The following is a 13,726-nucleotide window of genomic DNA, read 5'->3' on the forward strand; positions in this document are numbered from 1 at the left end:
CCGTGCCTGCCCTAAAGACTGAGTCGAGCAGTGTGGGATGAGCAATAGCTACGATAGGGTTTGAGAGGCCCGTAAGCTGCGAGCATTGTTCACATGGCCCCCTCAAAGCTGTCTCTTTACACCTAACGCTGACCATTGGTATTTTGATCCAGTTCTTTCCAGACCAGCTGATCCCGGTCCAGACAATTCTGTGAAGCGACGGAGAGTGACTGCAGAAATGGAAGGTAAATACGTAATCAATATGCCAAAAGGGACAACAGCAAAAACTAAGAAAATCCTGGAACAGCAAGCCACGAAAGGTAACGTGCTCACACCGTGCTTACTGTTGGGTGACTACTGCATGCTAACACAGCAAGGTATAGTGCAGGCTGTAGAATTGTTAGGACTAATAAATGGACTATCAGTTGTTCCATGTGATTATGATATTATTAGATTACAGTATCCAGACACTTACATTTGGTGCTTCCTTTATTCAACCACTATATCTGGATGTCACTGACAGGGCCAGCATTTAATGCCCTTCCCTGATTGCCCCTTGAACTGACTGTTACGCTGGGATATTTCACAAGGCAGTAGAATGAACCATATTGTTTTATGGGTCTGCAGTTGCAAATAGGCCAGATCCAGTAAGGATGAAAGATTTCCTACCCTGGAGGACCTTGGTTGGGATTTTACAGAGTTGCCATTAATGGTACTGGCTTTTTAAATCCAGATTTATTTAATTAACTGGATTTGAATGGAGCAGCTGGTGTGGTGGGATTTGAACTCAAATGTCTGGATCACGTCCAGGCCTCTGGATTGCTGGTCCACTAATTTAACCAGTGTAATTGCTTATCCAAATATTGGATACTACAAGGCTTCAAAATACTTCAGATATTAATATTGATTGAAACAAAATCCTAATCTTACAAGTAATTTGTTTTCTTCTATATATTTGAAATGACTGAAGTGGTGCCAGTTACTATTTGTGTTAGTCTTTTGTTGTTTCAATTTCAGCTTTGCCAAGAATGTCAGTCTTTGATAGGCTCGGTGCAGAAACAAAAGCAGACACCACTACTGGGAGCAAGGTGAGACCTGGGCGAAACCTTTTCTATAAGAAAGAACAGGTTGCTTATTGTTTCAGTGAGCAAGTCAGATAACCTGTTGAGTGCAGTACTGGAGCAACACACAAAATGCTGGAGGAACTCAGTGGATCAGGCAGCATCTGTGGAGGGAAATGGACAGTCATGCTTTATGTGTCACTTCAGAGTTTCAGCATCTGCAGTCTCTTGTGTCTCCAGAGTGCAGTACTGTACTGGATATGATTGCTGTACTCCAGGTGTTGAGTTCTGATCCTGCTTTGGCTTGTTATTGGTATTGGATTATTATTGTCACTTGTACCGAGGTACAGTGAAAAACTTGACTGGCACACCGATCGTACAGGTCAATTCATTACACAGTGCAGTTACAGTGAGTCAGTACAGAGTGCATTGAGGTAGTACAGGTAAAAACAGTAACAGTACAGAGTGTCACAGCTACAGAGAGTGCGGGGAAATAAGGTGCAAAGTCACAACAAGGTAGATTGTGAGGTCAGAGTCCATCTCATCGTATAAGGGAACCGTTCAATAGTCTTATCACAGTGGGGTAGAAGCTGTCCTTGAGCCTGGTGGGACGTGCCCTCAGGCACCTGTATCTTCTGCCTGATGGAAGAGGAGAGAAGAGAGAATGACCCGGGTGGGTGGGGTCTTTGATTATGCTGGCTGCTTCACCAAGGCAGCGAAAGATAAAGACAAGGAGGGGAGTCCAAGGAGGGGAGGCTGGTGTCTGTGATGCGCTGGGCTGTGTCCACAACTCTCTGCAGTTTCTTACAGTCCCGGGCAGAGCAGTTGCTGTACCAAGCCGTGATGCATTGAGATAAGATGCTTTCTATGGTGCATTGATAAAAGTTGGTGAGTGTCTTTAGCCTCCTGAGGAAGTAGAGGTGCTGGTGAGCTTTCTTGGCCATGGCGTCTACGTGATTTAACCAGGACAGGCCATTGGTGATCTAAATTGAGTTCAGCTGGAAATAGAATGGCTCAGCTGGTTAATATACCCCCTCCGGGGAAACGATCCTAAACGTCCCGTTTGTTGAGTCTATACCCTGCCCTGATATGCCACCAGGTACCTTATTCTTAAAATCTAGCAAGCTACTTGATTGAGGAATTGGTTGCCCCTAGAGATACCCTTACCTCTCAAGGCAGGTAAGGAAGACTAGTTAGAAACATGTGACCAAAAGGAGACCAATCCCCACCCTTCCTCATTTCCTTCCCCCTCCCCATCTCAAAGGAAAAAGGTCCTAGCCGTTTCCTTTATTCAGTGCCTTGGGGGACTCTAACCAAACCCCAAAGACCTGCTTTAGCCCTACATCCTTTAAAACTCTTAGAGGGAAAGAATTAATTTGGTTGCAAATTTAAAATTCACTCACATCGCGACAAGGAATAAAAATAGATATTTATGGCTGACTTGTGTATAAATAAAATCTGGCCACTTGGAAACAAATCCTGTCTGTATTATACATTCTGATCAAAGGCTGCTATAAATACTGTTCTAATCGCAAGAAGGCAGACTGTTATAAATCAACCATATGTACAAGAATCCCACAGGGTCAGATATGACGGTCCACACTATATTATTCTCTAACACTATATTATTCTCTAACTCCAGTGAGAGCAAAATTGAGTTAAATATGCAGCAATTCACCCAATCCCATTGGCTTCCTGTGGTGTGGATTGGTTTACTCCCAAAGATCTTGTGTTTAGACAGTATCTTTCACAGCCTGAATGAATTCCTGTCTAATGCATAGTTGTTTTGGAGGCAGCTTCAGCAACCAGCTTGTACTCATTGGTCCCCAAACAGCAAATGAGCTTTAAAGGCCAACTGATCAGTTCTTATGTCGTTGACTGAGCAGTTAATGTTGTCCAGGAGGAGCATAGGAGTACCTGGTTAGGGTGCAGTATTCTCACCTTCCCTGCCGTGCCTCCTGATCTAATGGCATCAACCCTTCCTCAGTGGACTGCATTGGCTCAAATTCAGCATCCTTATCACCTTTTTGTGTTTCTGTCCCTCTGTATCTCTCCATCTGTAACCTCCACCAGCACTGCCATTCTGGTTGAATGTCCCTGTTCAGCCACTTCCACGTCCCTCACCCATGTGTTCCATTGTTGGTCGCGCTCTCGGACCCACAGATCACAGGCTGTTAAATTTTCTCCATTAAAATCCTTGCATTTCTCCACCTCCCGATGCTTCATTAAAGCTCTGCTTCCAGTAGACCGGCCTGTAGATTAACCCTCATGGTATGTGGTCAGCATTAATGATTTCCTCATCACACCTTTGAAACAGCTTATGTTGTTTTTCTCCCTTAAGTGGCTAAGACTTGAATTTCTGTAGTCACTTTTATGATCTTGAAACATCGCAAAGTTTATTGCTGGCACAAAGGATTTATGAAGTGTAGTCACTGATGAAATGTAGGAAATGCAGCAGCCAACATGCACAGTAAGTTTCCACTAACAGCAGTGTGATAATGATCAAGTAAGATGTTTACTGATGCTGTACCAATTGCTGTATAAATCGGAAATAAATGGGAGATGATGGAGTCACAATGGGTCAGACAGCATACTTGGAGAGAGAGCCTAAGGCAACATTTCAGGTCAAAATCTTTCACCAGAACTGGCCACTCAGCTTCAGTGACCTGGATACAATCCCTGCCTCCGGTGCTGTCTGTGTGGAGTTTGCACCATGTGGGTTTCCTCTGGGTGCTCTGATTTCCTCCACATCCCAAAGGCGTGTGGGTTGTAGGTTAATTGGCCACTGTAAGTTGCTCCTGGTGTGTAGGTGAGTGGTAGAATATGGGAGGGAGTTGATGGGAATGTGATCCTTGTGGATTTGCTGGGCCGAAGGGCCTGTTTCTGTACTTTATGTGTCAATGACTCTAAGATGGAAGTTTGTTTATTCTCAATAGCAGGGCTTGGGGTGGGGAGGGAATTAGAGGGAGCCAAGGGGAAGGTCTGGGATGCAGAGTAAGGGTGATAGTGGAAGGCTAAAGGAGGATGGAACCCAGGAAAGTGCAAGACATAACAACAGGATGTTTACCAGTACGTGTTCCTAAATACGTTAACTTTGTGCTCCCTATCTCAGCTGCACCAGGAGAAAGGAGGTAAGATACTTCCTTTCAGGGTTGCATCCTCTGTACCACTTCCTAGTGAGGGCCAAGTGAGCTCCTTCCTCCTCAAGGACCGACTCTGATAGAACAGCTAAAGGCTTGCCCATCTTTAATACCACATCTGAAGGGCCTTCATGGAGGAAACTCTCGCTGGGATTAGGGCTGGGGAAGTGACCAAAGTTGTGTTTGGAAGGTCAAGATGGGAAGTGCAGTAATTCATCAGGACGAGTTGGAAGAAGAGGTTTCTTCACAGTTGGAATAACTGAAAAGCTTGGACTAATGAATTGTTGCTAATGTAAATGACATGGGTATTCCAATGGGTGTGCAAGAGCAACACACCATCCATAGCCTTACTTGTTGCCCACTTGGCGACCATGGTCCTTTTCGTTTAGTCAAAATATAGTCACAGTCAGTAGACATTAATTTTATGGATAAGTTAGCTGAGGAATCACTTGGGCTAAAGAGGACTGGTGTTAGATTTTAATGATATATTTGTTGAACAAATTTTTCCACCAAATGGCATCATGTAACACCGTGTTCAGTATGCTTAGTCATAGAGTCATACAGCATAGAAACAGGCCCTTCAGCCCAACTGGTCCATGCCGACTGTGTTGCCCAGCAAGCTAGTCCTATCTGCCTGTGTTTGGCCCATAGCCCTCTATAAAGCTCTCCTATCCATGGACTTTTCTAGGTGGCCTTTAAATGTTGCTAATGTGCCCACCTCAACCACTATTTCTGGCAGCTCGTTCCAAATACGCACCACCCTTTGCATGAAGAAGCTGCCCCTGATGTCCCTTTTAACTCTCTCGCCTCTGATCTTAAACCTATGTTTTTAGCACCTCCTCCCTGAGAAAAAGACTCTGTGCTTTCACTCTGTCTATGCCCTCATAATCTTGTATACCTCTATCAGGTCATCCCTCAGTCTCCTATGTTCCAGGGAATAAAGTCCTAGTCTACACAACCTCTCCTTGTAACTCAGGCCCCCAAGTCCAGGCAACATCCTGGTAAATCTTCTCTGCACTCTTTCTAGTTTAATAACATCTTTCCTGTAACAGGGTGACCAGAACTGTACACAGTATTCCAAGTGCGGCCTCACCAACATCTTGTATAACTGCAACATAACTTCACAACTCCTATACTTGCAAAATAATATTAATGCCTACAAGTGGCACGGTAGCATAGTGGTTAGCGTAATGCTATTACAGCACCAGCGATCAGGGTTCAATTCCCACTGCTGTCTGTAAGGAGTTTGTATGTTCTTCCCGTGTCTGCGTGGGTTTCCTCCCACATTCTAAAGATGTACAGGTTAGTAGGTTAACATGGGTGTAATTGGGCGGCACGGGCTGGAAGGGCCTGTTACCGTGCTGTATAAATAAAGTTTTAACATGAGAGTCCAATCTTCAATCCTATCATTAGATAAGATTTCTTTATTAGTCGCACGTACATCGAAACACACAGTGAAATGCATCTTTTGCGTAGAGTGTTCTGGGGACAGCCCGCAAGTGTCGCCACGCTTCCGGCACCAACATAGCATGCCCACAGCTTCCTAACCTGTACATCTTTGGAATGTGGGGGGAAACCGGAGCATCCGGAGGAAACCCACGCGGACACGGGGAGAACGTACAAACTCCTTACAGACAGTGGTGGGAATTGAACCCAGCTCGCTGGTGCTGTAAAGCGTTATGCTAACCGCTACACTACCATGCCTTACCAGTGATCCATTTCTTTACTGGAAGCATGATAATGATGCTGGGCTGCAAGTGCAGTTGAGAACACTGAGTTGTTTGACTGAATTATCCCTTTATAAAACTATTAAACATTATTCTTTAGGTTTTGCTGTAAAATAAATGTGCAGTGCTCATCTGATTAAAGAGAATAAAGCTCTCAGCAGGGCAGGGGTCTAACATGCTATTTCTGTGTGCTGTCCTGAAACTTTGCTGTTTATTAACTTACAAAGCCATTAAACTTAAAGCAGGTTAAACCAGAACCTTTATGGAAGATGATCCTGTAATCATTAAAATGACATAGTGACCATTATATAATTAATTGATCTCTTGTTACATTGCACAGAGGCGAAATGAAAATCAGATGTAGGCTTATGGAGGAACAGAGTTGGTGTGTGGGATGTAATTAGTCCAAGGCAGGAGGAGATAACCTGGACCCCTTTTAAAGGCATGCACTTTGCTCTTGTGGTTATAATTCCATTATATAATCTTGCTATTCAAATTAATATAATGAGATAGACCTGATGAACTTTTTAAACAAAGACAAAATACCTGAAAATCTGAAATCTGGGAGGGAACACTGGTAATACTTGGCAAGTCAGGCAGCATCTGCAGAGAGGGAAATGCAGCAGGTTAATGCCTTTTCAAATGACCTGAAACATTCACTCTATTTTCATCTTCACAGGTGCTGCTTACAGCTTTTCGTTTGCACTTATGCACTCCTACCGGTGATGGGGTTGCAGTGAGCAAGGAACATAGAACAATACAGCACAGTACAGGCCCTTCAGCCCATGAAGTTGTGCCAACATTTTATCCTGCTCTAAGATCAATCTAACCCTTCCCTCCCACATAGCCCTCCATTTTTCTATCATTCATGTGGCTATCTGAGTCTCTTAAATGTCCTTAACGTATGCTGCCGGCAGTGTGTTCCACGCACCCACCACTCTGTGTAGAAAAATAACCAACTTACCTCTGACATCTCCCCGATACCTTTCTCCAATCACCTTAAAATTATACCCCCTTTTGATAGGTATTTTCGCCCTGGGAAAAAGGTCTTTGACTGTCCACTTGATCTATGCTTCTTATCATCTTGTACACCTCCATCAAGTTACCCCTCATCCTCCTTTGCCCCAAAGAGAAAAGCCCTAGCTCACTCAACCTATCCTCATAAGACATGCTCTCCAGTCCAGGCAGCATCCTGGTAAATCTCTCTGCACCCTCTCTAAAGCTTCCACATCCTTCCTATAATGAGGCAACCAGAACTGAACGAGCACAATACTCCAAGTGTGGTCTAACCAGAGTTTGATAGAGCTACAACATTTCCTCACGGCTCTTGAACTCAGTACCCCAACTAATGAAGGCCAACACACCATACGCCTTCTTAACAACCCTATCAACCTGCGCAGCAACCTTGAGGGATCTATGGACGTGGACCCCAAGATCTCTCTGTTCTTCCACACTGCTAAGAGTCCTGCCATTAACCTTGTATTCTGCCTTCAAATTCGATCTTCCAAAGTGTATCACTTCACACTTTTCCAAGTTGAACTCCATCTGCCACTTCTCAGCCCAGGTCTGCATCTTATCAGTGTCCTGTTATAACCTACAGAAACCTTCTACACTATCCACAACACCACCAACCTTCATGTCATCTGCAAACTTCCACATCCTCATCCAAGTCATTTATAAAAATCACAAAGAGCAGGGTTCCAGAACAGATCCTTGGGGAACACCAGTGGTCATCGACCTCTGGGCAGAATACGCTCCATCTACCACCACCCTCTATCTTCTATGGGTGAGCCAACTCTGAATCCACACAGCCAAGTTTCCCTGGATCCCATGCCTCCTGACTTTCTGAATGAGCCTTCCACGAGGAACCTTATCAAACTCCTTACTAAAGTCCATGTACACCACATCCACTGCTCTACCTTCATCAATGTGCTTTATCACATCCTCAAAGAATTCAGTCAGGCTCGTGAGGCACGACCTGCCCCTCTCAAAGCCGTGCTGACTCTCTAATCAGCCTATGCTTCTCCAAATGCTCATAAATCCTGTCTCTCAGAATCTTCTCCAGTAATTTGCTCACCACTGAAGTAAGATCTCTAGTCTGTAATTCCCAGGGTTATCCCTACTCCCTTTCTTGAACAGAGGAACAACGTTTGCCACCCTCCAATCATCTGGCACTACTCCTGTGGCCAGTGAGGACACAAAGATCATTGACAAAGGCTCAGCAATCTCTGCCCTCGCTTCTCGTAATAACCATGGCTATATCCCGTCCCACCCCGGTGACTTATCTATCCTAATGTTTTTCAAAAGTTCCAGCACATCCTCTTTCTTCACGTCGACATGCCCTGGTCTATCATCCTTTTGTACGCCATCCTCACAAATGTCAAGGTCTTTTTTACTTGGTGAATACTGAAGCAAATTGTTCATTAAGGACTAGTGCTAGAAAAAGACTAAGGGAAGTGCTAGAAATATTTGATAAATCAGGCACAACCTGTGGAGAGAGAAACAGTTAATATTTCAGGTCAAAGACCCTTTATCAGGATACTGTTTACGTCAGTGGGTCCCGCTGGGCTCAAAACTAAATGTCAATGTCCTTGGGAAACTGATGTCTTCCTGAGACTAAATCTTCTGAAATGTTGTAATCTTCCACATGTTGTTATCACTGAATCACAGAATATTTACAGTATGCATGTAGGCCATTTGGCCCATCAAGTCCATACCTGCTCAATGCAAGAGCAATTGAGCTAATCCCACTCCCTTATCCCTGCAAATTCTTTCCCATCAGATACTCATCCAGTTCCATTGTGAACACTATAGTTAAATCTATCTCCACTACTACCCCCAGTAGTGCATTGCACATCCCAGCTGCATATTTTATAATGCGATATAAGTTGTGCAAAGTGCTCTCTTGGTTGGTTCAATTACAATAAGCTGCTTGAAATTCACTGGGAATTTGCAATTAGAACTTCACCATGCAGGAGCAGGCTGTTAAGCTCATGGTACCTGCGGCGGTTCTCTGAAAGAGATAACTCCTCAGATTCATTCTCCTGTTCATCTCCCAGACATCTGTAATTTTACTTTTCAGATATTTTCTAATTTAAAGTGTAATGGGGAAAGGGCAGGGGAATGTGACTAATGTGCTGGCTCTTACAAAGCTGGCAGCCACAGTAGACAAGGTGCCTCCTATGCATTAAGATTCTATGATTCCCTTCTTCAAGGTTATTGTGAGTCTGATCCTACTGCTGTTATTGACAGTGCATGCTGTATCTTACCACCCTCTGTATAAAAATTCTCGACCTCTCCCTTGCTGATAAATATATGCTTAAATAAAAGTATCTAGTTGCCACCCAGCTGAAAGTATTTCCCAGCTCGCTTCAGCCATGGCTCTTGTCATTTTAAACCCTCCTCTCAAGCTGAAAATAGTCTGTATTCCCTAGCCTTGCCTCATAAGTCTGTATTCCCTAGCCTCACCTCATAAACCCACAGTGCTCTTCCTTACCAGAGCGAGGATGATTAGTTAATCCCTCTGTCAATCAAGCCTGGGCAATTGCACTAGCAGAACGGACTAAGGTTAATTTTAAGCCCAGAATTTGGATGTCACCATCTTCCACTCTCTACATTTTTGTTGCAAAAGTTACCTGGCTTTAATTGAGAGAAGTCGCCATAGTCTTTTTGTCATAAGTTCAATTTCCCCTACTTTTTAAATAGACTCTTTGTGAAGTAAAACAATGTTGTTGTTGAGAGCTTACTGTGTGTGCAGCCTTATGTCCCGCCCCACGTACTTGTCAGGAGAAAATGCTTGGGGTAGTGGCTGGGTGGTTGAAACAAACTCAGAATGAATTCAAAGTCAAAGTCGAGTTTATTGTCAGATGCACAAGTCCGTGTGTGCACAGGTGCAATGAAAAACTTACTTGCAGCAGCATCACAGGCACAGAGCATCAGATAAGCAGCATTCACAAATTAAACATAAATTATACACACTTCTTACAAGAAAGAACACAATTAGAACATAAAAAAACAAAGTCCACTTTAATGCAAACTGATCAAAATGGTCATCATGCTGCTAAACTGTAGTGATTAGGATTATGCCAGTTGGTTCAAGAACTGAGTGGTTGATTCTTCACCAATGTGGGAGGTTTTGCTGAAATTCTGGATCTCTTCCAGCCAACAGGGGTCTTCAGCCGCCTGGGTGAAGTCGTCAGTCAAAAGGAGAGCAGCGATGACGATGAAGCTGGTTCCGTGCTTCAGTACGCTGGAGTCTTGAAGAGAGCCCCGGCAGCATCCGTCCAGGAGAGCCCCAAGCTCCCGCTGGTAACCAAGGAGAGAGCCGCCGCTGTGAAAGCCAAGGCTGCGGCCACCACGATAAGGCAGCTGGCCATCCCGAAAGGCAGCGGCAGGACCGTGCCTGGCAAGGGCGCCCAGACCGCAGGCGCAGCGCCTACTGTCCGCCTGCAGTCAGCGGGACAAGCCAAGGTCAGTGTCAGGCAAAGGCTGGGGAAGCCCGTCCCCACTGAGGCCGACACACAGGACAACAAAGTCACCAGCACCAAAAGCCGCGGCAGCCCTGAGTTCACTGTGACCATCAAGAACACAGCACGGACTCCGGCCAGTACCAAAGTGACCAGCAGTACAGAAGGCCGGCTGGCTCAGATGGACTCCACGGCGACTGTCAGTGTGTTCGAACGGCTGGGGAAGAAGCTGAAGTAACAGGATTTCACAAAAGGCACTCACAAGGCTTTATTTTTCTATATACATAAGGTGCTGCTTCAGTCATGACAACACACCATTTTCACATTGACTGAAACACTGTGGTTTGGGAAATTCCCAACAACTAGTTCCAGCCAAAAGATCCTGGGATTAACTGACAACATAAGGATCCTATTGAGAGAATAATTGGAGAGAACAAGATTTTAATTAGCATTTAGGCTTTGTTTTGATAATTTATTCAGAGCCCTTTTTGTTTGTGTGTTGATGGGAGGGTGTCAAAGCTTTTTTAAGGAGATAGTAAATTTGATGCAGATATTTTGTACATGATCACTGCCTTGGCTCACGAATTTAGAGGATGCCTTGTTATCAGCCAAGCCATTGTCACTCTGGCTCTTGCTGGGGCTTTTTCTTTTGCAATTTAACATGGTGCAGTGTGGTCACAGTCACTAATTTAATGAACCCTATTGGGACTTGGATAAATCTGATTGTTTAGTTCATTACGGAGCTACTGCTGTTCCTGGGCATCAGTCACGTTGGGATACCTCAGCACTGAGGAATACCAAGTGCAAGACTGTTCCAAGCAGGCTGTTTTACAAAGTTATTTTGTGAGTTTTTAAGTGTTTGATACCTAACCCTGTGTATTTATAAGCCAACCTTTACTCCTCACCATTTGTTTTTCGTGCTTCTGAGAAGATATAAAATTATTTTAATTCAGCTCTTGTTACCTCTTGATTTGTGGTTTAGGCATTGACCAGGGAGCCACTTTCACCACTAAACTCAGGCAGCCAAGGTGACTTGTTTTATTACATTTAGTCCAAATGGAATGGCCGTTCCCATGCAAGGTCCCCACGCTCACTGGAATGGTCTTTAGGCAACACAAACTCAAGTATGGTCATCAACTAAGTGGTTGATGGCAATTACCTAAACAGAGTTGTGTCAGAAAATGCAAGCAAAATGAACTCCAAGCATTGGTACACTAGCCACTTAGTGTAGTTGCAAATTGGGCAAGATTAATATTCAGCAACACACAAAACACAGCAGGGGGATCTCAGCGGGTCAGGCAGCATCTATGGAGGGAAATAGACAGTCGATGTTTCAGGTCGAGAGCCTTCATCAAGTCCAGATCGGAAACATCCATTTCCCTCCACAGATGTTGTTTGACCCACAGAGTTCCTCCAGTGCTCTGTGATTTGCTCCAGATTCCAGCACCTGTCTCCAAGATTAATATTCAGGCCAGTATTACATGATGTTATATGCACGTTAAATGGAGATACTGCTTACAACATCCTACGTTCATTCAAGTTCCACCTGGTTGCCTAAAGCCTTGTTTCTCTCTTGTTTTTTGGCGTTGGAGTGAGGTGGAGGTCAGGACTGGAATAAGAAATGGGCTTCTCAAGTCTGCTTCATTTTCTGCCTGTCAATAGAACTTATGCTTGTTTAGTCCAGTGGAACTATGATTACCTTTTGCTAGCTCTTTGACTGCTTGCTTAACTTTTAGCAGCTCAACAATACCTTCCTGAAGCCCAAATGGTGACGCACTGGCGGAGTTTGTTCTGTCTGCCCTCCTTGGGATGGTGGCGTACCACTCTTTTCCTGGGTGAACTTTGTTTCAGAATAACAAGCAGATATTTAATGCTGAACACAATTAACTGGAAACTGCATTCAAATTGCAGAAAATTTATTTTTGGGACTCATAGTCTTCAAAGTGTTGGAGTTACCAGGTGCCGGGCAATGCATCAGAAATGGCCTGAGGGATTGATTATAACAAGTCTACACTCCTGTTATGAATTCACTTTAAGTGTAAAAACTATAGTTTTCTTTTATGTATATGATTAGATGCAGAAGTCGTTGTCTTGGATGTTCTGCTCCCTGTCCCTGAGGGTGGGCTAGGGGAGGAACCCTGGGCATTCTCCAAGCCCCCAAGTGATCCATTAAGCAAGATTCTATAACGTGCAATTTAATTTGTACATTCGGTTAATGTTGGAACTATCAATGTTAAGGAACGCATGTTAAATTAAAATTTAGTATACCTATCTAAACATTAAAGCTACAAGTGAGTTTTATACACATGATGGCATGAGCATCTTTTGAATATCATTGCACACTGCAAACAATTTCTGCAAACGAAAATCTGCAAGTTATGGAAGACTGAACAAAGTTGATCCATATCCACTTTTTTCCTGGTTCTTGAATTTGAACAAAGAGTGACTGAGATTGGCTGGCATTGATTGGTAGCCCTTTTGAGGATGGAATGCCCACATTGTTGCCTTGCCAATTGGTAAAGCAGAGTCAAATTAACAATAAAAAATAACTGAAACATTAACTATGTTTCTCTCTCCACAGATGCTGCCTGACTAGCTGAATATTTCCAGCATTTTGTCCTTTTATTATCCAAAATAATGTTTTCATTTATAATTAAATGAGTTTACTATTATTAGCCTTGTTGAAAGCAGATTTAACTGGATACATTCTCATTGACCTGTCAGTGGCCATGTCCAAATCAATTCATTGCCATCATTTTGGCTAATTATATTTCAGGTACTCAAGGGATGAAAAAGCTAATGAGTGCCATTTGAATTAGGCTTCCTTTAAAAATTCATGTTGGTATATGTGCAAAGCTGGTGTCTCTTGCCTTTTCTGGTTTCACTTGAACAAGTGGTGGTCGACAGCATTCGTGAGCTGTTGCAGGCAAGGCTGCTGAGTGGATTTGGGGTATTTTGATCAAGTGATCATCAAACAATGGTTGATTTGTGCTTAGTGAATGAATTTCTGGGGATTTGGCATCCCACACAGTCACTTGCTCACATTAACTGCCATAACTCCAAAATTGTGTCGGTAAGCTGTAAAGACCTGCAGATAATGCTCTTTTATAATCTCAAAGCACTTGCAAACAATTACACACATTTGGTGCAGTCACCTGGTAATGTGGGAAATACTGCAGCTAATTTGCAAACAGCAAGGTTCCACCATCAGATAATCTGCTTTAGTGATGCAGTGTGGAAAGTGGCCCTTCGACCCAACCTGTCCACGCTGACCAAGATGCCCACCTAAGTTATGTTGGTTGATAAAGAAATGTTAGTTCTGCAGCTAACCCCCATGCACTTCATTTGAAATA

General features: G+C 43.7%; 1 protein-coding gene across 2 annotated transcripts in view; it reads left to right on the forward strand.

Moving 5' to 3' along the window:
* The window catches only part of c35h19orf47 (chromosome 35 C19orf47 homolog), a 39,071-nt gene extending 26,393 nt beyond the window's left edge, over positions 1-12,678 (forward strand). Inside the window, exons 6-8 of one of the 2 annotated variants that reach the window (XM_052044166.1) lie at positions 153-299; positions 997-1,067; positions 10,069-12,678. In XM_052044166.1, coding sequence (XP_051900126.1) covers positions 153-299; positions 997-1,067; positions 10,069-10,611 — 761 coding nt within the window. In that variant the 3' untranslated portion in view covers positions 10,612-12,678. The remainder of the gene's footprint in view (positions 1-152; positions 300-996; positions 1,068-10,068) is intronic. The other variant, XM_052044167.1, reaches the window with a different exon arrangement.
* Positions 12,679-13,726: the final 1,048 nt, after the last annotated feature.

This window comes from Pristis pectinata, chromosome 35 (assembly GCF_009764475.1).
Source record: "Pristis pectinata isolate sPriPec2 chromosome 35, sPriPec2.1.pri, whole genome shotgun sequence".
NCBI classification, from domain to species: domain Eukaryota; kingdom Metazoa; phylum Chordata; class Chondrichthyes; order Rhinopristiformes; family Pristidae; genus Pristis; species Pristis pectinata.